Source organism: Carassius gibelio, chromosome A25 (assembly GCF_023724105.1).
Source record: "Carassius gibelio isolate Cgi1373 ecotype wild population from Czech Republic chromosome A25, carGib1.2-hapl.c, whole genome shotgun sequence".
Lineage (NCBI taxonomy): Eukaryota > Metazoa > Chordata > Actinopteri > Cypriniformes > Cyprinidae > Carassius > Carassius gibelio.
In genome coordinates this window covers 13,447,435-13,473,830 of record NC_068395.1, presented here as the reverse complement: position 1 = coordinate 13,473,830, position 26,396 = coordinate 13,447,435, and the positions used below count along the sequence as shown (strand labels likewise).

Genomic DNA, 26,396 nt, shown 5'->3' with positions numbered 1-26,396 from the left:
AGTGCTGCCTTCTGTGGCCACAAGATGACAGCGTTTCTCAGTTAAACCGGGTGTGGATTTACGGATTCAAAAAGGCTCATGAATATTGATTATGGTAAGTCATGCCAAGCAACATCAGCATAATTATATTCTGGTACATCAGAGTAACATAATTAATATTCATACACAAGATGTCAGAGTTTCTCAGCTAAGACTGGTGTGAATTAATGAATTTAAAAAGGCTGATGAATATTGATTATGGTAAATCACTGGGCAGGTCAGGGCGGTTGCCAAGCAACGTCATAATAATTATATTCTGGCAAAGCTGAGTCACCTAATTAATATTTAGAAGGTAAAACTTTAGCTGCCTACTGGAGGAGAATCGACCACGTTTGAAATCAACAACTTTAAATGTACTATGAAAGTGTTAAACAAGAACACAATACAAATAAACAGGCTGGTTTATTTATTTAAGAAGCCAAGCATAAAACGGATTTTATGAAACGTCATGCGCTTTCTCATATTCAACACCCTGAGAGCTTCATTCAAACGTGCATATCTCTCAATAAAAGAGCTTTATATAAAGAATACATGTATTTCCAACAGTGCATCAGTATTTCTTAAAACTGAATATTCTCACTAAAATATATAATATTATTATAGGCTAGTAGGCCTACTGCTTTAGTCTTTTACTGTACACAAACGTGTTATTTCAGCATTAACCTCCCGAGACTTACCAATTCATTTGGCATATATACACCGTTTTGTCGTGATAAATAATTATAAATTCTTAAAAGTTATATCAGATTAAAGTTTGGATTAAAAATTCAATAAAAAATATGAAATGTATAAAAAAAGATAATATTTTGAGAGCAAACTATACAAAAAAAAAATAGGATACATAAAAAATTATTAAATAAAAATATATATTTTTGATGTTTAAAGTTGATTTATATATATATATATATATATATATATATATATATATATATATATATATAAATTAAATCTTAAACCAGAAATCTCATTTTAAATTCATTAAAAAAAACTGGATTGAAGTATTAAATATTAATTGGTCTATTATGAAATATTACAATTATTATGGATGTGTGTATTTATACAATAAGCGAGCTATTTAAAAATATTTTAGTTATATTAAATCACAATGTCAAATCCTTTCGTTGGGTCTCAGGAGGTTAATGACAGAGTGAGTTCACAGTTCTTTGGTGTTTTGATGTTTGGTTCTCCTCCTCACTGACGCGCCGCTGACGCCCTCCTGTACTTTGAAGCTCTCCAACCCTCCCGCGTCATCCAGCGCGCGCGCGCTGCAGCTCGGCGTCGCAACTTTAACGGTTTTTCCAAACTTAGAATAGTCCACCGCGTACATCCCATCCTCCTCAGACACCGTGGTCACAAACCTGTGACCCCACAGGATCTCGTCGGACAGGTAAGAGGTCCGCGCTTGGGTGGTGATGCCGGTGGTCTCCACCACGCCCTCCAGAACGACGATCACCTCGATGTCCTCGTGCTGCAGTTCCGCCGCCGACAGCTCATACAGAGGGCTGTTTTTATCAATGACGTGACTGATGATTAAGGGGGACACCAGGAAGATGCTGTTGGTGCCCACAGGGTTGTCCATCTGGATGTCTATCTGGTCCAAAGGCACGATCTCGCCTTCATTGGTGACGGTCTTGCGCACCACCTGCACGTGCACGGTGGCACTGATGATCATGCTCTTCCTCAAGTCCCCGAGGCGAAACATGAAGCACAGCTTGTTGTTTCTGACGGTGATAACCGCGTGCTTGCTGAAGATGAGCGTCTCCGCGCGCCGGTTCGCTTGCGCTGTTTTCATGAAGATGCATCCTAGCATGATGGCATTGATCACCAGACCTACTATGTTTTGGATGATCAGTATCACGATGGCCGACACGCATTCCTCCGTGATCATCCGTCCGCCAAAACCTATGGTCACTTGGACTTCGATGGAGAACAGAAAGGCGGAGGAGAACGAGTGGATGTCTGTTACGCACGGCACAAAGTCGTCCCCTTTCTGGTCCAGATCTCCGTGCGCGAACGCGATGAGCCACCAGATCATCCCGAACAAGAGCCAACTGCACAGGAACGACATGGTGAAGATCAGGAGCGTGTGAAGCCATTTTAGGTCCACTAGAGTAGTGAAGACGTCCAAGAGAAACCGTCCTTGTTCGCGAATGTTCGTGTGCGCGACGTTGCACGTTCCGTTCTTGGCGACGAATCGCGCTTTCCGCGATTTTGTCTTGAATTTAGGCTGTAACACATCCTCAGCCAAGCGAGTCAGCAGATAATCCTCGGGAATGAGTCCTTTTCTGGACAACATAGCTGGCCCATGCTATAATTTCGCGGCTGCGCTACTAAGGTGTATCGTGGCTCATCTTCTTTTCCGCACAAAGTCTGCGCGCTCGTTGTCCGTTCGGGCGCTGTGCACTGGTCCCGTGGGAAGATGCCACTTTTAGTGCTCCGGCTGCCGCTGCCTGTCATTTGCAACCGGATATTTTCTCTCACGTCCTCAGATGTGACATTGGGCAGGACAAAATAGAATCTCTCAGCGCAGGGCATGCGTGCTGAACGCCAACTTTAGCACAGCTAGAATGAAACGGCACACTAGACTGAGCTAATATTCATTATACTTAGGTCACAGTGAGGACTGCTGTTCTAAAGAAACAAAACTATGTTAGGTTATGGCCAGGAACGTGATTTTCAGGGGACCCCATGGCAATAGCAACGCCCCTGACTCCACAATGCTGTACTATACTCTAGAATTATTTCCTTAAAAAAACCTTAAGAGCATACTGATATAACACATTTTACAAATAATTGTAACTTTTTTGACCTCGGCCTGCTAAAATATCATTATAATCAATGTCTTTATCAAGACTTTTTTTTTTAAGTATCAGAGAAAAAAAAAAAAAAAAAAAATATATATATATATATATATATATATATATATATCATACTTTTTATCCTAAACTTTAAAAAAAAGAACATCGTTAATATAATGTGTATTTATATTTATTTCCTTCATTTGTATGTGTATATATATACAGTACAGGACAATTTAAATTTTCCATGACAATTGTAGATTCACACTGAAGGCATCAAAACTATGATTTTAACACATGTGGAATTATATATGGAATTATATACATAACAAAAAAGTGTGAAACAACTGAAAATATGTCATATTGTAGGTTCTTCAAAGTAGCCACCTTTTGCTTTGATTACTGCTTTGCACACTCTTGGCATTCTCTTGATGAGCTTCAAGAGGTAGTCACCTGAAATGGTCTTCCAACTGTCTTGAAGGAGTTCCCTGAGAGATGCTTAGCACTTGTTGGCCCTTTTGCCTTCTGTCTGCGGTCCAGCTCACCCCTAAACCATCTCGATTGGGTTCAGGTCCGGTGACTGTGGAGGCCAGGTCATCTGGCGCAGCACCCCATCACTCTCCTTCTTGCTCAAATAGCCCTTGATGCCTTCAGTGTGACTCTACAATTTTCATAGTCATGGAAATAAAGAAAACTCTTTGAATGAGAAGGTGTGTCCAAACTTTTGGTCTGTACTGTATAAAAAATAAATAAATATATATATATATATATATATAAAATATGATTATAATGGAGATATTTGTTCAAGGAGTCTGACAGCAGCTAGTGCTCCACACACAGATCTGATCATCATCAGTCTCTCTGTAATAGCATGAAGAAACAGAACAAACTGAGACAGACTCAATCCAGAAGAATTGTGACAATGTCTCCCGAGTGCTTCAAGAAACCTACTTGCAAAACAATGCGCAGGTGCACCTAGAACTTTTTTTTTTTTTAATACTACAACATTTTTACACAAGGTCCTAAAACTTTGCACAGTACTGTAGCTTTGCATGCTTCTTGGAGGGTTTTGGAGACATTGTCACAGTTCTTGTGGATTGAGTCTGTCTCAGTTTGTTCTGTTTCTTCATGTTATTCCAGACAAACTGATGATGGTGAGATCAGATCTGTGTGGAGCACTGGCTGCTGTCACACTCTAATCTCACTCGATTATTACATTTAATGGCAAAAATAATGTTTGGAAATGTAAACTATTTACTACTGACACACTACAGCAAAACATAAAATAACTGATTTAAAACCATTTTTGTTGGTGAAAATACTAGACTTTTGCACAGTACTTGCATATATATATATATATATATATATATATATATATACATACATATATGTGTGTGTGTGTGTTTATTTCGATATTTCTAACCTAATCTATCAAAAAAGCATTTTTATACTTGTAAAAATAATTTCTAACTTTTAAACCTAACCTATAAAAAATAATTCCATGTTTTTTGCTTATTTCCAAGTTTTTAAACCTAATGTTTTAAAAAAAAGTATTATTGTAAAATTTTTATATATTTATATATCACTTCTGACTAGAGCATTTTAAATATAATCTATTATAAAGTTTTATATATTATAATGGTTTTGTTTTAAATCTGTCTTTTTAAATGTAGTTTTCTAGTTTAATATTTAACAAATTAGCATAATAAATTATAGGCAACAATGCTAAAGTACTGTACTAAACTATAATCTGGATATTCTTCATTTCATTCTGCATTGACAAAAATTAGGAATCCTATTCAAATGAGACAAAGTATCTTATACTATAGACAACTGTATTACACTAAAGCTTACTGTACTATAATAAAATAACACATTTAGCAGGATTAAAAATAAAAGGGGAAATATTTCAAAAGAGCATAGTTTATATATTTTTATTAATAAAGGATTAACATTTTATTTACAAATGTGATGACAATCGCAGTAATAAATTATGAAATCTTCATGGAACAATTGCACTTTCAGTAGATGGTCTCTGGTTTATTTGTCGGCTCGCACAAACGACGCAAACACACTGTCCTCTTGACTGAGGAGAACCTCTGGTTTGTCAAACTCCAGAATGACTCCCCTCTTCATCACAATCACCAGGTCTGCATTCAGGATGGTGTGCACACGATGCTGCGGAAACACACATACGTTCAAATGCCTGAGAACTTGTTTGACCTGGATGAATGCCTCTCGATCATTAAAAGCATTCAATCGTCATCATGATATCGGACTTCAGTGATAACCAGACTATAAATATTAAAGTCAGAAAGCAGCCTAATATGAAACTTACAGCGATGGTGACCACAGTTCTGTCGGCGAAGGCAGTCATCACAACTTTTTGTAGAATGCTTTCCTATAAAAAAAGAGCATTATTTACATAACGTGTGTTATTAAATAATTTTTTTTATACTTAAAAACTTTAGAACCTAACCTATTAAAAAATAGTTATTAATGTAATATATATTTTTTCAAACCTTTTAAATTAACCCGCTATTTAATATTTCGTTTTTATAATGTTTAAAGTTTTTAGCATAACCTAAAAAGAGCATTAAAATGTTAATAATTATAAATAAAAACTTTTAATTAATTTATATCCCTTTTACCTTGTCTATTAAAAAGAGCATTATTAATATAATTATTAAATCATATTTGTTCATAATAAACTTTTTAACATAACCTATTTCTTAAAAAGCATTTTTTGATAATGTTTTAGGATTAACTTTTTTAACCTAATGAAAACAGCATTATATTATAGTGTTCCTGTGGCTCAACTGGTAGAGCATTGCGTTAACAGCACAAGGTTGTGGGTTCGATTCCCCCGGGAACACATGTTAGGTAAAAAATGTTAGCCTGAATGCACTCTTAAGTCGCTTTGGATAAAAGCGTTTAATAAATGCATAAATAAAAAAAATTATATTGTTTTTTTTTTCTTTCTTCATATAATTTCATTTTAACCAGATCTACTAAAAAGAACAGTATTAATATAATCATTGTTATTTTTATCTAACGTCTTCAAAACAGTACTATAATATATTATAATGTACTATACTTTTTGTTAAATAATCTTTTTAAACTTTTTTTTTTTTTTTAGAATAATTTTTAGAACTTATTTTTTAGGACTAAACTAAAACCGGTATTAATTAATTTCCAATATTACCAATATTAATTTCTCCAATATATGTATTTACAAAATAGTATTTATTAACTTTATTAGTAGTATTATTACAGTTTAACTGTTTTAATTGAAAAGGTAAAATGTTTTTTAGTATTCATTTAAATTAGTGGTTTAATGATGGCTTACATTCATTCTGGAATGGGATTTTTTTTTATTGAATTCTTTATCAATCTGTAGGTGGTGTGTAAACACCAGCACTTTTCACGCACATGCTTTACTTTTATGTTGAATTAGTCAAACTGTGTCTCTATTAAACCGAGCCATGCTTCATTTATTCAAAGAGATGAAGGCAGAGGAGAAGAGTGCTTGAAAATCAAGTGAAGTGAATCGAGGTAGGTCTTGGCCCCTGGGTGTTTTTCTTCTACCGCTCAGACTCTCTGTTGTACTTGTAAACACACACACACACACACACACACCGTAGCCATGTCTATAGAAGCAGTGGCCTCGTCCATAATCAGAATACTGCTCTTCCGCACGAATGCACGCGCCAGACAGAAGAGTTGACGCTGCCCCTGGCTGAAGTTCTCCCCACCTTCTGTTATTATGGCGTCTGAAATGCAAGGTGAAAGATCATCAGTCATATATGTGCTTTTGATTTGCAGTCGAAACGTTTTTTTGTGGGTTCAGAGTGAAATGTTGGTGCAGTTGCTTCGATGTGATTCTCAGCTGACCACACAGTCAATCTGATGTGCTCACGGTTACCCTATTAACCTAATTTCTCTCAATTCAACATGACCAAACCTTTGCTAAAAAAGACCTAAAGAAAAAAAACCTTTTGTCTTCTGATTGATTGTTTATATTTTATCAAGTAAGAAGACTAATCGTTTCTTTGTAAAATCATGCAACTTAAGGTTATGATTCATGTGTCTTTTTGCTGTGAAATCCTGATTTTTATCAGGTAAAACATAAGAATAACACATTGTTATTAATATTTGAAGATAAACACTTTTGCTTGATTACTCAATATCCATGTGTATATATATATATATAGGGGTGATTCGTTCAGTCGCGCATGCGCAATATTCTATAGGTTCTGTTCTGCTATGAGTAATTCACCTGTGTCAGTCAATGTAGTCTGAGCCGGAAAGATAATTGATTAGTTCATTTCATGAGTCTTGACATATCGGTCTAATATATCTATAAGATGATTGCTCAAAAAGGACATAAATAAAATAAAAAGCAAATAAAATTTTTAATCCTAAACAAGTAACACTAGAGTTCTATAGTCTAATCTGAAGGGTGAACTCAAAAGACATAAATCATACAACAAGGTCATTTTTGAAGATTGGAATCCACTGTAAAAAACAAACAAACAAACAAATCAAAGTGATTTCTCCATCATATGGACAGAACTTAAAACATAACCAACTCTTTATTACCACATTCAGTGTTATGGAAAAGTACCATCATGACAGAAATTAAAAGCAACAATTTGAAACCAGAAATGCATCATGTAACTGTAATAGTAAATAATAATAATAATAAAGTACTATGCACCCATTTGTAAGGAAGGTTGTAAACTAACTCTAGCCAATGCTGTCACGTCACGGGACAAAAGAACGTACAACCCAAAAGACTCTTTCCGGCTCAGATTGCATTGGTTTTAGAGTACGAGTATGTTAAGTGATTAAGGAACAAATCCAAAACCCGCCAGACCTGAATGATGAACTAAACAATTCTCTTTCCGGCTCAGACTGCATTGGTTTAGCATGTGGGGCTGCCACGTGATTAAGGAATGAGTTGAAACCAAAGACTTGTCAGACAAGAGATGAGGTGAGCTAATCACAGACTGAAGACCCAGGTAAAGAATTGATTAATCTTTTCTGTATCTTATAACATTTTAGTTTTGTATTGTTTGTAGCGTAAGTACTAGATGTGTTGGGGAAGTAACACGTTACATTTTAATTACCGTATTTTTCTGACTATAAGTCGCACCTGAGTATAAGTCGTATCAGTCCAAAAATACGTCATGACGAGGAAAAAAACATATATAAGTCGCACTGGACTATAAGTCGCATTTATTTAGAACCAAGAACCAATAGAAAACATTACCGTCTCCAGTCGTGAGAGGGCGCTCTATGCTGCTTAGTGTAGACTACAGGAGCACTGAGCAGCATAGAGCGCCCTCTCGTGGCTGGAGACGGTAATGTTTTCTCTTGGTTAATTTCTCTTAGTTAATTTCAAATTAATTTTGATAAATAAGTTGCACCTGACAATAAGTCGCAGGACCAGCCAAACTATTTAAAAAAGTGCAACTTATAGTCGGTAAAATGATCTGAACTTCCCAACACTAGTAGTTTGCTATAATTTAGAAATCAAACTGATTTACAAGCTGTCAGAATTTCATCATACATTCTGTTCATATAAACATCAGCATCTGCACCAAATTGCATATTTCTGCTCAGTGTGGGCCTCTGAATACAACTGAGGGTTTTTTTCCCTCCATATTCTGATTAAATCATATAATGAGCCATTAAAGCCTGATCTATCAAATATAATATGCAAAAAAAAGTGTTCTTCTATAAGTTAAATGAACAATATTTATTTTTTTGTCATATCGTATGTCAGGCATACGGGGTTAAATGGATTGAAGGGATATTTTTCATGTTCCACAGAAAAAAAATAGTAGTTAACATTAAGTTGAGTAATGACCGGATTGTCATGTTTTGGGTGTATGATCTCTTTAATCTTGGATTTTTATGAGTATCAGGCATGTTTTATGTCTTACCTAGTCCTCCGGGCAGTGTTTTAACTACTGGTTTGAGTTGTGCGATTTCTAACGCCTCCCACAGCATGCAGTCTGTAGCCTTCATCTCTGGATCTAGATTAAAACTGAACAGAAGAAGATGAGGTATTGTAAAACTTCATTATAAATTCAGCTTGCCCTAGAAATCCTTCAGTTCTTCAGTCCCACACTGATGTGTGATTTGTGAGGCTTTTAAAAAATACTTAAACAGAACAAAAGTGACTTCACTCTGCTGCTGCTATGGTACATATATTAAGAAAATGGCAATGATAAATAATATGTCAATGCTTATTTATGCATGTCTGTTTTGCACTCATAATGTACATAGGTCTTTGTGAAATCATATCTCATGTATCAAATTCAAACGTATTATGTTCTAGTGTTCCTGTAGCTCAATTGGTAGAGCATTGTGCTATCAAGCGCAAGTTTGGGGGTTCAATTCCCTGGGAACACATGATAGGTACAAATTGATAGCCTGAATGCACTGTAAGTCGCTTTGGATAAAAGCGTCTACTAAATGCATTATTTTTTTTTATTTTAAATTTTTTAAATTTTTAAATTTTAAATGTAAATGAATGAATTTTTTAAGATATTGTGTCAATATCTTTGACTCATGCAGTATTCGGTTTCATGAGACGCACCGGATGGTTCCGCTGAATAAGAAGGGATCTTGCAGAATAATAGAGAAGCGCGACCTCAGCGTCTGAAGGGGCAGCTTTGCTATATCGATGTCATCGATGATTATACGCCCTGTTAAATCATACAGACTTAAGGTCCATGCCATATACTATACATATTTTGTCATTTACATTACATTAGCTTCAACTATAAAAATTAGTCACCTTCAAATGTGTCCACCATCCGGAAAAAAGCTAATGAGAAAGACGACTTGCCACTTCCTGTTCTACCACAGATTCCAACCTATAACAGATCAAAACAACATAGGATTTTTTTTTTTTTTTTGGTCAACCTTTAACCATTAATGTTTAAAACAAATATTTTAAAATGGAGTATATCTTAAATTAATATTAATTTAAAAAATAATTTATATAAATTGTTTCAGTTTTTTTTATATTTATAATTTAAATAGTTAATTTATTATCTAGATTTATTTGTAAATATTTAAAATATATATACAACATTTCGTTCTGGTTCTCAAATCTGATTGGTTGAGAATCTTGAGATATTTTCCTGGTATCGCTATAGGAACACCCTTTCACCATTTGTATCACTCTGCTTCCAGTGTTTCTCACAGCGAGTGTCATGGCGGAGGCCCAAAGACTTCAAATGTACGGTTTGTTAATAAAGATAATTGTCTCATTACTCTATTATTTGTTCCAGAGCAAATAGTTTCCGCTGATGGCAAAATCTTATCACATTATATTTTATGTAACATCAGAAAACACCCTTAACAGATGAAAGGAGAGTAGGACAAAGTTATTGCTTTCCTCAGCGGACATTCAAACTCATGTTTTATTGTGAATATGAGATTGAGCTGAAGAATGAATGCTGTATCGGATGCAGGTAATCACACTCTCTGTTCATCTCTTTTGCAATACTCTACATACAGTAATTGCTTTTAATTAAGTAATACAATAAGATTTAAATGCAGTTTTCCTCTCAATTTTCCTTCGTTACTAGTTCTAAAGTGACATTTTTGGATTAATAAAAAAGGCTTGAGCTAAACTGTTAATTTGTCAAACTGAGATTTTAATCTATGGTGGAAGGAAGTAGTTCCACACAAAAGGGTTTTTAAAGACACTCCGTTGTTGTATTTCTTATATATTTACTGTTGTTGTATAAATGCAATATAATAGAAGGAGAGTGATACCAGCTCTATATCAGAGTCGGTGATTTTCCCGATAGAGCCGGTATTGCTCTCATACTTGAGTGATATGGCTCATGTGTATATTTAAACATTTTATGTTTTAAAATATTGTAATGTTATAAATAATGGCACCAGAAAAGCAGTGAAATTTATCAAAAAAAGTGTTTTTGACTTCCATCGCATACCTTCTGTCCTGGGCTGATGTCTGCATTGACGTGTTTGAGGACCGCCTTCAGGGAGCTGTCGTACCTCACGCTCAGATTCTGGATCTGAATCTTACCCTGCTGAGGCCATCCCTCAGGAACCTGAGACGCCGCTGAAAGAGAAACATTGAACCAAAGAGATTCGAGGCCTACGTTACGCAGAGACTGACAGAAACTGAGAAAACAGGAAATGAAGGAGACAGATGCTGAGTGCAGTGAAAACGAGACTCGAAGTGAAGGACGAAGCAGCTGTAGTCAGTAAACGTGGCTCATATATCCAGTGTGTCTCGATACTCACACAACAGACCCTCGTAGTTTTCAGGTACCGTCCTCAGCAGGGCTTTTATTTTCTTCACGGCTCCCAGCTGCACCTCCATGTCTGCCAGATTACGCACCATCCAGTTCAGATAGTTGGACACCTGAGAGATATCATTTACAGAAGTTATCCAACATTGCTGATTATCAACATGTGGAAAGTATATGTATGTGTGTTCTTACCATGAGGGCATACGTGAGTCCCAGCCCCACCAGCCCTGTGGACAGATGATTGTGCAGAGAGTTTGTGATGGACGCCACAGCTGCTATCAGGACAATACAAGCCCCAATGTACTCCTGCAGGTGATACAACACAACCACAGTTACTTCTGAGCCTATTTTAGGTAGCATTTAATCAAACGACGACCACATGGAAACTGGATTAAACCGTAACAACACAATGATTTCTGTGACTTTTAAACACACCATTCGAACCTCCAGCCAGCGATTGGCCGCTGTGAGGAAGAGAGAGGCCATGTTATTGGCATCTGTGAACTCTAGAAGTCTCTGTCTGAATCTAGGCTCATACCTAAGAAAGGAAAGTACCAGAAGAATGTGTTTATATGGAAAGCATTTAACAGTGACTGAAGAAGACTAACACGGTCTCCAGACCAGTATCGTTCTGCGCACCTGAACGCTCTGATGGTTGTGAGCCCCTCTACGGTCTCAGAGAAGTGTGAGAGAAGAGGAAGCTGTGTGCTGTCTTCCAGCTGCTGGAGATCTCTGAAAATGCACATGCAGCTCAGTTCAACTAAACAGTCTCTGCTTAAATGATAGTTCACCCAAATATGACAATTTTCATTTACTCACCCGCTTGGCGCCCCGATGTATATGACGTTCTCTCTTCAGACATGGATGAAGGTTTATAGAAACATAACCCATCTCTGTGAGTCCATACAAGTACATACAACCATCATGGTAGTAATCCATGCAACCCCAGTGGATGAAACAAAGTAAACTTGACTATAAAGCATGGCTTGCTGCTAATGTGCGTTCAAGAGAGGGTCAAGTTCACGCTTGAGAAGTTGTTGCATTGAAGCTCGCTCGAGAAGAAATGATGCTTCCACATAATTTCCAATGTGAGCTTTACAAAAAGCTTTATCCATACTTCAGCACATGCTTACATCATACTTTACAATGCATTGACCAAGTGTAAACACTTACAAAACTTTTTAAACTATAAATCATTCTAGACCATGTCAAGCTTTTGTGGCGTTTTCCACTGTACTTCCATATTCTCGCATGAGTTTTACACTTAACAACATGCTTGCATTTACATCAAATGTAAACTTGACGTTCTCTTGAATTGTAAAGTTTGCGCAAGAAGTGACGTTTCTCTATGCTTCCACACCACTATTCTGGAGAGATTCATAAAAATGCTTTATACAATGCACTTACGTTAATGTCAAGTTTGAGAGCTTCAGTTGTGCTTCGCATTAGCTCAACAACTTTACATCACACCTTACAACATGCTTACTTCATAATTCACAACATGCTAATGTTTATGTCAAGCATAAACGTATAGCTGTTGGGTGAAAGTAATTGTTTATAGTTTTGTTTTTGTTTTTTAACTATTAACCATTGCCTTTCCATCCAATTGTTATACATGCATTTGTGGACCGCTACTTTTCGTGCAAACTTTACAACACAACTTGCAACTCAATGCAACTTTTTTGAATGCATGTATGACAGTTATGATATTTTTCTTATTCACACCTGTTGGTTTTCTTCAGAAGACATTGGTTCATCCACTACGGCCATATGAGTTACCGTCATGATGGTTGTATGTGCTTTTTTGAGCGTTAACTTTTGGGCGCCCATTGCATCATATGGACTATTTCAGATGAATTATTAAAAAAAAATTCTTCATTTATATTCATATGAAGAAAGAAAGTCACATACAGTAGGGGTGGCATGAGGATGAGTAAATGATGAAAAAATTTCATTTTTGGATGAAATGCCTCTTAAAGTATTAAAAATGTATGATTGAATTATAAATTTTGTTAGAATTATCAAGATTAAACTGCATCAAATTACCAATGAATACATTATTTTCACCAGTATTTTGAGATGTAAAATATCATTCCAGGATAAGTAAATATTAAATCAAAATCAAGCAAAACAAATGTGGAAAAAGCATTGTAACCACAATGGAGAACTGTTAATCGTCTGATAAATGAATCTGACGGTTTACTTTGATGCGACTCTGAAGTATTTCTGGATGAAGTAGCAGGTGATGGCCAGTGGTACAAGTACGATGAGGAAAACCGGCGTGACGTATGAGATCACACCCAGAGCTGACACACACAACAGCGTGGAGCGACTCAAACACTCCAGAGTGGCAGGAATGTGCTGCAACACAAATATTCATATGCAGTTATATAAAAGCTATCGCTAAATGCTGTTCTAATAGTCAACCAATGAAAAATACTGCCTCACACAGAAGCATCATTAGATTTTGGTATTATAACGTCATACCTGATCTATTGTATTGGTATCAGAAGAGAAACGGTTTAATATGCTTGCTAAAGGAGTCGTTTCAAAGAGCCTAGAAAGGAGGAGGGAACAATTAGATTTTTTTTTCTTTTGGTTATAGGACACTTTTTTTCATACAAAAAAACTGGAGGGGGTGACCAGTGTTTGTCAAATACCAACAGTATTTCATGACTCTTGGACTATATTCCAATACCATTGAGCTAAATTTTGAAGTCATTGTTCATGCTTTCAAGAGTACAACAGTACATGTGAAATTGTATTACTATTGGATTTTAGTCCTCATCCACTTTCGTTGCTTGTAAAAGAGCAGCTATGACATTCTGATAAATATCTCATTTGGCATTCCATTGAAAAAATGCACAATTTTAAAATAAAAATGTGCAAAAAAATTGGGCTGAACTATAACCTAAAGCAGGGACCTCCAAACCTCATTGATCAACTGAACCACACAGAGCATGCAGGTAAACCAATAATATAATAAAAACACAGATTAGCATATCACCCTGACTGTCCAGATGTCCTCCCATGAGCACTTAGAGTGTTACTAAGTTACTAAATCCCCCAAACGCTTTTTTGCTTTGCTAAATGAGCCATAGAGAGGGTACAAAGGCAAAGAGCAATAAAACAAGACACACATAAACTCTCTCAACCCTATGCTCATGGCCACCCACCTCATGTTCTCTCATCTAATACATACTCACATACATCTTGACTCAGTCATGACAAATCACACACAATGTACTATAACAATTCACATTAACACTTTGTGAATATGAAGGTTTAGATGTACCTCATTGGGGCAAGGATAATATTATTGAGCAGATTGTGGTGCAGATTTTTGGCCACCCGAAGGCCCGTCCACTCAACGGCCACTGATGTGGCCAGACAGAGTACAATACCCAGACAGCACAGCAGACTGAACACCAGCAGGTATGATGAGTGACTGAAGCCAACATCCTGTGAGGAGAACAATGGTGAGCATAAAAAAAAGACATCAACTCACTTGGTATCCACATGAGTAGAAGGCAGGATATATGTCTGTGCACATGTAAGGCCGGCGACACACTGGATGCGTGGTGCAAGCTGCGTGTCTGTTTTTAATTCGGCTCCCACGTTAACAGGTTAGAGCATGCAGACTGCCTGCGTGAGACGTGCGTCTCAAGGAAAATGCGTGCATGCTAGAAATAGAACCGACGCCTATTTTTCATGCGACGCGCGCGTTTCAAGGCAAAATATGTCATTTTGTACACAAATACATATTAATTCATGACATTTTGATATTTGAAAGTCTATAGGTTGGCATAAATTCAGATATAAATGTAATTTATACATGCTTCTGGTGTGTAAAGACACAGAAAATGCGAAGCAGCCACCACGCTTCACGCTTCTGTGTCACCGGCCTAAGTGGTTGAGTGATTTTATCAAACTAAACTCAAGCTAACATGTTTTGTCATGGTTATACTTTGCATTGTCCAAAAGCTGCATATTTTAAGCCTTTATTTACCAATATTAGTTTTGCAGTGCTGCAAGAACAAAAACTACAAAGGTAAAGATAACAATACTTGCACCCACACGGATGGACAGTAATATTCTGTGTATCATAAGCGTGCACTGCAGTCACTTTAAATGCTTGAACTCTTTAAAGGTCACAAAGTTTCAATAATGAAAACCAAGTTTAAATACAGGAGTGAATCCCCTACATTTTTGTTTCATCTGTGTCTAGAACATATGGCACCATGATAACCATAGCAAAGGTCTGGTGTCTCACGCTTTTGGGATTTTTAAACAAAGTAATATTAAAGCGACCAAAGACTCGTTATGTTCGGTGATTTTAACTCAAGCTCAACAGAGCCGTCTTGTTTCATTTATGTTTGGAGGGCTACTGTACTTTGTAAAGTGCTATCTTGAAGGGTTGCCATGTCCACTTATTATAAGTAATGCTTATTGAGTGTCTTTGGGCTTGTTATTTGGACTATAAGAAGAACATTTGTGGTCAAAAAGTATATACATTTAAGAAAATGACACATCGTTTCGCTAGATAAGACCCTTATTCCTTAGTTGGGATTATGTAGAACCCTTTGAAGCAGCATTGAAACTGCAATTTGGACCTTCAACCCATTGGTCCCTGTAATGTAATGTCACTGTAAAAAGTGCTACACCCACAAAGAAGGTTTTATATATTTTAAATAGTTGTAATCTAGTTTATTTTATTTGTTTTATACTAAAAAGTATAAATATACTTCCTCTTAACTTAAAATATATCACTTTTTATATAACAATATATTTTAAATAAAACAATTGCAATTTATTTGGGTAGCTTTTTGTATGAGTTTGTTGTATACAAGAAATGTTATAAAAGTGAGTTGACATACACAATTTATTTGAGCAGCTGTCGATGTGGCATTGTGTTCATCAAACTTAAATATTTGAAATAAAAAACACATAAAAATTAAGTTGGATTTATCCCTTTTTCACTGGCGGGGACTTTCCCAGGCAGATGCTTTCTCGGCACTTCAACTGTTTGCACGCTGCAGCGGATCTAGATTTCAAGGAATGATTAACACGGTAACGTCGCCTTCACACTGGCAGCTGAATCAGCTCCGATACGGCTACGAAACGACCGGAAGTCATTCATTTCCTATGGAGATTCGCAGACCACATGCGAATGGCTAACATGAACCAGGTCCGAACGAATGTGGTGCGAAAAAAATCGGGTCCGTTGGTCATCCAGATGCGTTCAAAACATTGAACTCTTGCGAAAGGCTAGGACGGTTCCTATCTGACAATTCCAGCGGAAGTTGCCATTGCTATGGTACTGATAAACAAACCTGAATGTATAACTTTTAATAAAATAAATAATGATTTTATAACGATAAGTTGTCATGTCATTTTTTTTTTTCATGATTTTCTAACATTATAAGGGCAGTTTATACAATTAAAATGAATAATTAAATATTGTGCCCCCTGCTCTCGGACTCACTCGGTCTCTCTCGTTGAGTGCAGGGTTGTTGCAGCCCTATATACCACTATATCACATTTAGCTGACCTGACATGCACATTCAGATACAGACGATATCAATCGTTCTAATCTCTCCACCGTTTTTGTTCTACTCGCTTCCGAAGCTTTTCAGCGGTGTAGAACAAGGTCCACTGGGGGAGTATTGCGAATTACGGAGCGGATTTCAACTGCCACTGTGAAGGCGGCATAAGTTGAGCAATATTAGCCGATTTACTGGTGATGTAATGTCACGCGAAATCTTTTACTCAACTAGAGAGCTGAGGTAAGGTTTGCAAATTGTACTGTATAGCTAGCTATCCTGCATGCATGGCAAGGTAAGTTGGCTGCACAGTGCTAAGCAGTGAAGTCTTGTAGGCAACGATCAGCAGCAGACAACAGCAGTTGAGACTGTGTTGTAATATGAAATTAAGTAAGTGCTTCAGTCATGCCTATTATGTTTTAAGACTACTTTTTTGGCTTTATTTTTTTCCAGTAAATATCACTTTTAATCGTTAGTTAGCGTTAACTTAACCTGTTAACTGCCATTCACATTTTTGAACATAGACTTGAAAGTACATGATCCAAACCTATCATTCACGACTGAAAACATTACTAAACAGGTGTCCCACCGAGGGGCCGGGTGACAGTTAACAGAAAATAATATTTGACATACAACGGTAAAGTAAAAGTTCTAGACAGCACACATTATCATTAGTAACTGGCGACGCTAGTTTAAGTTAAGGCTAACAAACGATTAGATTATTAAGTTATATTATTGGTCAAAATGAATTCCAATTAAAGTAGCCTTAAAACACATAGAGGCATAAGTACAGCACTTATACACAATCTTTTTTTTTTTTTTTCATTTTAATAACACCTATTACTTAAATATTTTACACTTACCACTGGTTTTTAAACTTATTCTAACATGCATATTTTTTCTGGTCTTTAGGTAACCAAGAGTTTTTTGTTACCTGGGGTCTTCAAACTTCAGATACAGGTAAGAAAAACGTCAGAATAGATACAATTACAGCTGAAATTATTCCCAGGTAAGTAAAACATAGGTAAAATTGCAAACAATACTGTTGGCTCCATACAATTACATTTCTGAAGTAGTTTTTATGTACCAACCACCAATAGAAGACAGATATGATCACCTTTCTGCCTCCTTCTACTACTGCACTAATAGAAGCTTGATTCATATTGATATATACAGCCTACTTAATTTTGTGAGATGCTGGTGATAGTGTGAGATCTTGTACAGTACAGTGGTAGTGGTGTATGTATAGTAGAACCTTTTACAGCAATTGAATGGTTGAAATACAGAGGATCTCTGATTTTTGTACTGTCATCAGGCAGTGAATTTTGATCAGATTTTACTTGTTGACAGGATCCGTCTGCCTATGTGGTGAAAAGGAGAGAAGTAGTAGTACTGAGATGCCTGATTGAGTACATGGGGGAGAGAAAAAAAGACCCCATCAGTGTCCACCATGAATGTATTGGGCTTAAAAGCTACTTGTCTAATTTCTGTCTGTATGTATTACTATTGTGAATATATGGGGTAATTACTTTGCTCTTGAAAGATATTTAAAACAGTAATGTGATGTCCAATAAGGTATAGGCAAGGAAAATTGCATTGTTTTATTGTAATGTATCCTTTGAACCAGAAAAGACAACACTCATGCTACAGTAGATCATAATAGTATAGTACCCACACTCTATGACATTGTCATGGTAGACTTCACTCTGGTCACATGCTCTAGTCAAAGTATCCGTCTAGTATCCATCACCTTAAGCAACTAAAAAGTACAATTTTGACTTTGTGTCTTATCTGTCTTCTACCAGTCTGCTATATTCATATCATTACCTGTTTGTCTGACCAAACTCTTGATTCTTTTTTATCTCCCCAATAGAGTCATGATGAAAGAGAGGTGCACGCTGAGCTTGGCAGTTCCCCACTGAAAATATACACGTGCCATCAGCCAAACGCGATTGGGATTATCATACAGTAGAAGGACAGCCCGGTGTGCCAAACCTGTAGAAAGCATGCTGCCTCCTGTTTGGACTTGCCTATGCCCACAACCTCAAGTATCCCTCAAAACTGATGTATATTTATGATATATATCAGAGGCTCTTTGTGGGATTGGACCCCATGCATCCTATTGTGTATCTTTTGTAGGCACAAGAGACACTAGTTGACATTGAATAAATGTTATTGTCTTTAATCTGTTTTCCCATCTTTTTCTTCTTCAGTTGAATTTGTAATTGTTATTGAGAAAGTCTGTTTATGTAAAGTGATTTACTGTACTGCTTAGAGTATATACATTTAGATTTATTTTCTGAGGTTATAGCCAGGACTGAATTCAAATGTTTATTCACATTTTATTAGGTTAAATTTACTATGAACATAAAGTTCATAAAACCTAACTAAAATGATTACAATTTACTTGTAGCAACACATAAATATATTACATGTATGAATGTTTTTCTCAGAAAGTTTTTTTTTTTTTGACTGAAGAAAGACATGAATACACACCTTGGTTGAAATGGGGGTGAGTAAATTGTCATAAAATTTTAATTATAGAGTGAACTGCTCCTTTAAAATCTGACCTGACAACCAAATTTTGCTGCAGTGTGTACACGGCCATTGTTGGGTGGATTCTGAATGGCTGTTAATGTTTTTTATCGCCCTTCAGCTAAAAAAAAAAAAAAAAATCTTCTGAAAGTGATTCCAACAAAATAGTTTCTCTGTGTTGTTATCATTATAGTTGTGTTGTTGACTTCCCAATTCTCACAGAATTAGAATAATTATTAACACTTTACATTGATAGTTGTTATTGTCCTGAAGTGCATAGACCTTAAAAGCATTTATCGGACAAGCTGCAAAAATCCATAACACTGCTAATAGGCAAATCATTTAAATTAGACATTAAGACTGAGGACTTTCTGACTGATGTACTGCAACCCTCCAAATGTTAATCATACACGATTAAGAAATAACAAACTGAAAGAGAATCAATCCACAATCAAGATGACTAAAAGGCTGTTAATTACTGCAGAACTCCAGCAGAAAACATCAATAATGAGGATTAACTTAAAAACATAAGAACTACAGGTGCATCTCAAATTAGAATGTTGTGGAAAAATTAATGTATTTCAGTAATTCAACTCAAATTGTGAAACATGTGTATTAAATAAATTAAATGCACACAGACTGAAGTAGTTTAAGTCTTTGGTTCTTTTAACTGTGATGATTTTGGCTCACATTTAACAAAAACCTAACAATTCACAATCTCAACAAATTAGAATTAAAACCAGTAAAAAAATTAAATGAAAACAATAGTGAATTGTTGGCCTTCTCGAAAGTATTTTAATTCACTGTACATGTACTCATTAATTGGTAGGGGCTCCTTCTGCTTTAATTACTGCCTCAATCTGGCGTGGCATGGAGGTGGTCAGTTTGTGGCACTGGTGAGGTGGTCTGGAAGACAAGGTTTCTTTGACAGTGGCCTTCAGCTTATCTGCATTTTTTGGTCTCTTGTTTTTCATTTTCCTCTTGACAATATCCCATAGATTCTCTATGGGGTTCAGGACTGTTGAGTTTGCTGGCCAGTCAAGCACACCAAACACCATGGTCATTTAACCAACTTTTGGTGCTTTTGGCAGTATGGGCAGGTGCCAAATCCTGCTCAAAAATGAAATCAGCATCTTTTAAAAGCTGGTCAGCAGAAGGAAGCATGAAGTGCTCAAAAATTTCTTGGTAAATGGGTGCAGTGACTTTGGTTTTCAAAAAACACAATGGACCAACACCACTGGATAACATTGCTCCCCAAATCATCACAGACTGTCGAAACTTAAGACTGGACTTCAAGCAACTTGGGCTCTGAGCTTCTCCACCCTTCCTCCAGACTCTAGGACCTTGGTTTCCAAATGAAATACAAAACTTGCTCTCATCTGAAAATAGGACTTTAACAGTAACAGTCCAGTTATTCTTCTCCTTAGCCCAGGTAGGACACCTCGGACGTTGTCGGTGGCTCAGGAGTGGCTTAACAATAGGAAAACAACAACTGTAGCCAAATTACTTGACACGTCTGTATGCCTTGACACCAGCCTCAGTCCATTCCTTGGGAAGTTCACTCAAATTCTTGAATTGATTTTGCTTGAAAATCCTCATAAGGCTGTGGTTATCTCAGTTGTACATCTTTTTCTTCCAAAGGTTTTCCTTCTACTCAACTTTCTTTAAACATACTTGCATACAGCACTCTGTGAACAGCCAGCTTCTTTGGCAATCAATGTTTGTGACTTACCCTCCTTGTGAAGGGTGTCATTGAACCAAACTGAGAGACCACTTTGAAGGCTCAGGAAACCTTTGCAGGTGTTTTGAGTTGGTTAGCATGTCACTATATTCTAATTTGTAGAGATTGTGAATTGGTGGGTTTTTGTTAAATGTGAGCTAAAATCATTACAATTAAAATAACCTAAGACTTAATCTACTTAAGTCTGTGTGCATTTAATTTATTTATTATACGAGTTTCACAATTTCAGCTATTTTACTGAAATAAATGAACTTTTTAATGACATTCTAATTTATTGAGATGCAGCTATAATTAGTGGAAAATCGACATTGGGTTAAGTATACTTCGCATTCTGTGTGGCTGTTTAAAATGCTCTGAGCAATTTCCTAGGCAGTGATGGAGAATTAAGTATTGATCAGAATGACCAGTTTGTGAGAATACAAAAAAAACATAATAATAAAAATAGGCCGATACGATGTCCTGTACTGTTTCTGCTCAAGTGGACCATTTGAAGTGGAAAAAATAGATTTTTCGCTTATCGCACAGAACAGCTGTGTGCCAAGAATCCCATGGGATGGTGAGGATATTTAAGCAAAACGCTTGTGCTGGGCCAGATCTGGAGGACCACTGGCTTCTTCTATGCACAAATTAAACAATCAGACTGAATCAAGCTGAGATATATTAGATAAACGTCCTCGCCTCTAACCCTGAACAACTGGAGTCTAACCTTACTGTGTTATCTGAGCTATAATAGCACATGCTAGGTCCAGGCTAAACCCACTACAACATGCTCTTCCTCAGTGATAGGAGTGGTCTATTAATAAAGTGAGAAGTCTGTTTCTGGCTCTTAACACCTTCTCTCTTGTTTTTACCTTTGTTCTATCCTCAGCATTTATGTGCCTCATATACATAAAAAAACACCTGTATGACATTACAAATCTGGTATATTTATCATGGAGAATTTTAATAATCAACATAAGCAGCCAGTGAAATCATCCATCTAAGTTGTCCAAGGTTGAGGAACTGTGCCACTTCAGCATATGCAAACCATGAATTATGTTAATCTTTTACACCCAGTGCCTTAATCGTTCAAGGGGGCAATCTTTTCAAGACAAGTGTCCGACATTCACTTTTGGACAAATTTGACCAGAACATCATACAGACACCTATTAACCACCCAGAACACTTACGCAAGCATACAGCATTCTTCAGGAAGTGTAAACATTGAGTTCACATCACCATCTATCTTTACCTGCGCTAGGGAGCAGTTATGTGCGGCTGCATCGATTTTGGCTGTGATGACTTTAGACGTCCAGTAAGCAAGCCAGTAGTCGATGGCTACCAAAAGGGAGTGTTTGAGGAGCTGGGACAGCAGGAGTAAGAAAAGCAGGAGGATGCCAGCTGAGCTCAGGTATGTCCCGCAGGATCTCCATGGGATGGTGGCTCTGTGCCTCATCACCCGAGATAGGTTATCTTCTTCATCACTCTCCACAAACTGTTCTATATATATGAAAGGAAAACAGACACATAGATCGACAGATAGATATTGAATTGTGTAACATACAAAAAATGTGACACCTTGTCTTGTCCCAGACAGACAGATGTACAGACAGACCCAGATCTTTTGAACAAATGCAGACTTGAACTGTAGAGAGCACTCTCCACTTGTTGCTCCAAATTTAAAAAGCAGCATCATGCTGATGGTGGTGGATGGCAAATAGGAGAGAGATATAGAAAGCAAACAACATATTGCATTAATGTAGTGTGTAAACATAGTGTGTATACATTAAGTTTAGGCTGGTAAAAGAGCATTTACTAGCACAGCACATTAGCCATCATGAAGGGAATAAACATGCCAAACGCATTATGGTTAAACCACTTAACCAACAATGTTTAGCGAAGAGAAGAAAAAGAAATCGAAATGACACCTGGAGAGAACTATCTGCTACTCTCACTGGAAGTTAAATCTAACCAACCAAACCCTGAACCCTTGGCTTTATCCAAAGGATAGTAAAATGGTGATTTATCAGAGAACACAATGTGTGAGGTGACACTTCTGGAAGAGTTTCTGTTCACTTTTTCAAGCAAAGCATGGAGTTTATTGTTTTGCAAGTGACTGCAGTAAGAAGGCCAACCTTACAATATAGATTCACTACTGGAGGATACTGAAATTTGGCTCTGGCTCTCAGGCTAAATCTGCCATCTAGAGCAGTGGTTCTCGATTCCTTTCCTCATGTACCACTCTAATCGAGTGCAGCGTTAGTCCAGTCAGGCCACGGAGGCAAGGCTGTAAACAGCTGATGCGGTCAGCTGTCAAAACGCTCCAATCACTACCACTCTCCTATTAGACTCGGGACATATGTATACGTGGCACCACTGCTTGGTAAGTATGCTCAACGGTTTGCGTCCCTTCCTCCCCATTATAAGCATGAGCACATTACTGTGCACCTTCTGGCTGTTGCCTTCTTTGTTTCAGATCACTAAGGCTTCCAAAATCTTAGCTGGTATTGACCCCACTGCTGAGAGACAATCTTCTTCATAACCAGGCTACAGGACAGCTGCCCTACAGTGTCATCACACACAGATGAAACATAAAATAACTGTAAAGAAATACAATTTAAATTCATGTCTCACACACTGACATATATATACACTCCCTTTGAACTGGAATCATGAAGGAATATTCTGTAATGTCCATTGCGCAGGACACTTACAGTCAAATAGAACAATCGTCTGAAGAGATAAGAGGTGCATACAAAATGAGCAGAGCAATGGTACGTACCTAAGAACCACTGATCTAGAGAATACTCAATTACTATGAATCATTATTTCCCTCTATCCTATGAAAACAGTATCTCTTCGATGCACTGAATCTAGTGGTGGTAGACTAATGCTTCACAGCAGGGGTTCCAATCCTGCTCCCCGAGGGCCACTTTCCTAAAGAGTTTAACTCCACTGCACCTCCCTGCAAGCGTCTAGTGATAACGAAGACCTTGTTTAGCTGGTTCAAGTGTGTTTGATTAGAGTTGGAGCCAACTTCTGCTGCATAGTGTGAAAATGTGTGAAAATCTACATGGCTCTAGTTTTTTTGCCTAGGTATTGCTTAATCTATTTGGGGTACTGTTACTTTTAGGGATTAGATTTGCTGGAGCACACAGAGGGGGGTGATATCCTATATTGTCTTTAGATGTTTTCCCAGACAGCAAGCAGTTTCAGCCCAGGTCTGGCCCACATCTGGCCCACATGGATTTCATGCGGGCCAGATGTGGGCCGGATCTGGGCCAACACTATGTTGCTGTCTGGGTTGGTTAAGTGGTCTCTTCTGAGGCTTGTGTAATGTCAACACCTTTTAAGGACTGTGCGCTGAATGCCTATGAAAAGAATGTATTCCTGCCTTAGACTTGTGTCTGCAGTGCCACAGAGAACATTGTAAAAAATGTAAAAAAAAAAAAAAGAATTCCTGCTAAAGATAAACCAGGAGTCTCCTTGTCTTTGTTTCTGGGTTTCCTACAAGTTCCAGTGCCCTGCGAGGTTTAGTTCCAACCTGCTTAAGCACGCCTGGCTGAACGTTTCTAGCAGAAACTTGATTGTTTATGTGTGCTAAACTCTGCAGGACAGTTTCCCTCCAGGGTTATAATTGGAGACCCCTGCTTTGGGAAGGTGAACATCAAGAAAGCAGCAAGAGCAAGAGTGTCTGGTTACCATACAACTATAAAGCTTAAACGACTATGGTTCTATTCTCTATACCGGGCTAGCCAACCATTTTAAATAGTTTAGCTTCATCCTTAATCAAAAATACCTAAACCAGCTAATTAAGGTGTTCAGTTTTACTGAAAGATTACAGACAGGTGTGTTGGAGCAGGGCTGTAACTGGAGTCTGCAGAGAGGTAGCCCTCCAGAAGCAGGGTTGGCTATCTCTGCTCTACACCGATTGCAATTTGCTTGTTGCAGGCAGAGACCTCTGGATGATGCCAGTATGTTGACCTGTTCCACTCGGAAGGATCGTATTTCTTAATTACAGATTCATTACAATGCTCAGTCTAGGCTTTCCACCAACTGCAGAGACCCAAGCCATCTGTCAGTGCAATCTGAACTTCCTGACAGGTGGTGAGGGTGGGCATCCAAACATCTTGGCATCAGGACTTGCAGAGGGTGTAGCAATAAGATAATTGGCTTTTTTAAATGCTGCAATCTGGAAAAAACTGCAAAAAGGAACAAGAAGTTGTACTACTGTCTTGTCGCCCAGGTCTTTAATGAGGTTTTTAAGGATGCCTACCAGGGGCTTGCATAGTTAATGATGCAACAACCTATTGTTATTTAGTTGCAGGGAGCTTGTAGGAAAAATTGGTTATGATAATCAAATGAGCATGCAATACAAACTCTGCAAAAACACTTGTATTAGTGTTTTGCTGCATGTTTATTTACTCTTACCTTCTTCTTCCTCCTCAGTCTTCAAAGCCTCTCTAGAGTACATAGCTCGCCTCAAATTTTTTCTTTCCAGAACTGTCATATTCTCATCTACTGTCTCCTGGAACACAAAATAATGAACAACAGGATATTCTGATTAGCTTATTTGACTAGGTAAGCATCATAAAGCAAATGTCACTTTCTTTATATGATTAAATTCATTATTTTATTAGTTTCCAGTTATTTCCATGAGTATTTGGGTTCCTGAAAAGGTACACTAAATAATTGTGACTTGAGATGACATGTTCTGCAGGAACATCCTTACATTCTCCTGCACATGTTGTAAAATCAGAGTCTAAAATGAAGAGGTCACCTGAGAACATCTGCAGGTAGTTTTGTAATGCAGAAGATGAACAGAAAGGGCCCCAACACAGTTCCTTGAGGTACTTCAGTGCTATTCAAAGTCCTGTTGCTTAAATATATTTTTGAACACAAAAATACAGTTCAGCGACCTGATTGGTAGTGGTTTTATCCACTAGATGGCATATTAGAGATTTGTTTGGAGATTTGAGTTTATTACAGTCACTGTTTTGATTATTTAAAGTCCCATTTTAAATGCTTTCTTTTCCCAGTGTATCCTCTTTGTCCTGTCTTCTTGATTGCCAAGCTTTTTTTTTTCTCAGCATAAACATAGAGATTAGTTTTCCAATCTCTCAAACAATGAAAACAAATGTCAACAAAAAGGTCAAGTGAGTATTTGGCATTGCAAAGCAAAACAACTGAACTTGCCCCATAAATTACTTCCTCTAGTATCTCATTAATTTTGTGTGGACTACCTTCTCAAATTCTTTGTCTTGTCTGTGCATCAGAGTCTTCCACTGCTCGAACAACTCAGGCTGAGAATTTTGGATGTCTTTTAATGTCCCTTCTGTCTGTATGCTGCCATCCCTCATTGCAATGATCTACAAATGAAAAAAAAAAAAACATTTAAATGATTACTTTATTTGCCACATCAAAGAAGGTGGACATTCTTAATGCCCCATGAGAA

The 26,396-nt window shown here is 37.2% G+C and overlaps 2 protein-coding genes and 1 long non-coding RNA gene across 3 annotated transcripts in view; 1 reads left to right on the top strand and 2 right to left on the bottom strand.

The window, feature by feature from the left end:
- Nucleotides 1-974: 974 nt before the first annotated feature.
- LOC127947494 (ATP-sensitive inward rectifier potassium channel 11-like) lies at nt 975-2,501 on the bottom strand. The gene has a single exon (XM_052544655.1). It carries the CDS (start codon nt 2,333-2,335, stop codon nt 1,193-1,195), a length of 1,143 nt encoding a protein of 380 aa, XP_052400615.1. The 5' UTR covers nt 2,336-2,501; the 3' UTR covers nt 975-1,192.
- Nucleotides 2,502-4,759: 2,258 nt separating this feature from the next.
- LOC127947493 (ATP-binding cassette sub-family C member 8-like) overlaps nt 4,760-26,396 on the bottom strand; it is a 59,921-nt gene continuing 38,284 nt past the window's right edge. Inside the window, exons 24-40 of the mRNA XM_052544654.1 lie at nt 26,185-26,310; nt 25,373-25,469; nt 22,194-22,441; nt 14,439-14,605; nt 13,631-13,700; nt 13,347-13,504; nt 11,783-11,875; nt 11,579-11,681; nt 11,336-11,449; nt 11,136-11,256; nt 10,820-10,950; nt 9,649-9,727; nt 9,448-9,556; nt 8,789-8,892; nt 6,477-6,610; nt 5,176-5,238; nt 4,760-5,015 (exon numbers count right to left, since the gene is read on the bottom strand). Coding sequence (XP_052400614.1) covers nt 4,878-5,015; nt 5,176-5,238; nt 6,477-6,610; nt 8,789-8,892; nt 9,448-9,556; nt 9,649-9,727; nt 10,820-10,950; nt 11,136-11,256; nt 11,336-11,449; nt 11,579-11,681; nt 11,783-11,875; nt 13,347-13,504; nt 13,631-13,700; nt 14,439-14,605; nt 22,194-22,441; nt 25,373-25,469; nt 26,185-26,310 — 2,055 coding nt within the window. The 3' untranslated portion in view covers nt 4,760-4,877. The remainder of the gene's footprint in view (nt 5,016-5,175; nt 5,239-6,476; nt 6,611-8,788; nt 8,893-9,447; nt 9,557-9,648; nt 9,728-10,819; nt 10,951-11,135; nt 11,257-11,335; nt 11,450-11,578; nt 11,682-11,782; nt 11,876-13,346; nt 13,505-13,630; nt 13,701-14,438; nt 14,606-22,193; nt 22,442-25,372; nt 25,470-26,184; nt 26,311-26,396) is intronic.
- LOC127947495 (uncharacterized) lies at nt 16,741-18,863 on the top strand. The gene is made up of 3 exons (XR_008151299.1): nt 16,741-17,646; nt 18,037-18,179; nt 18,560-18,863. It is a non-coding gene; the product is annotated as an uncharacterized LOC127947495 (long non-coding RNA).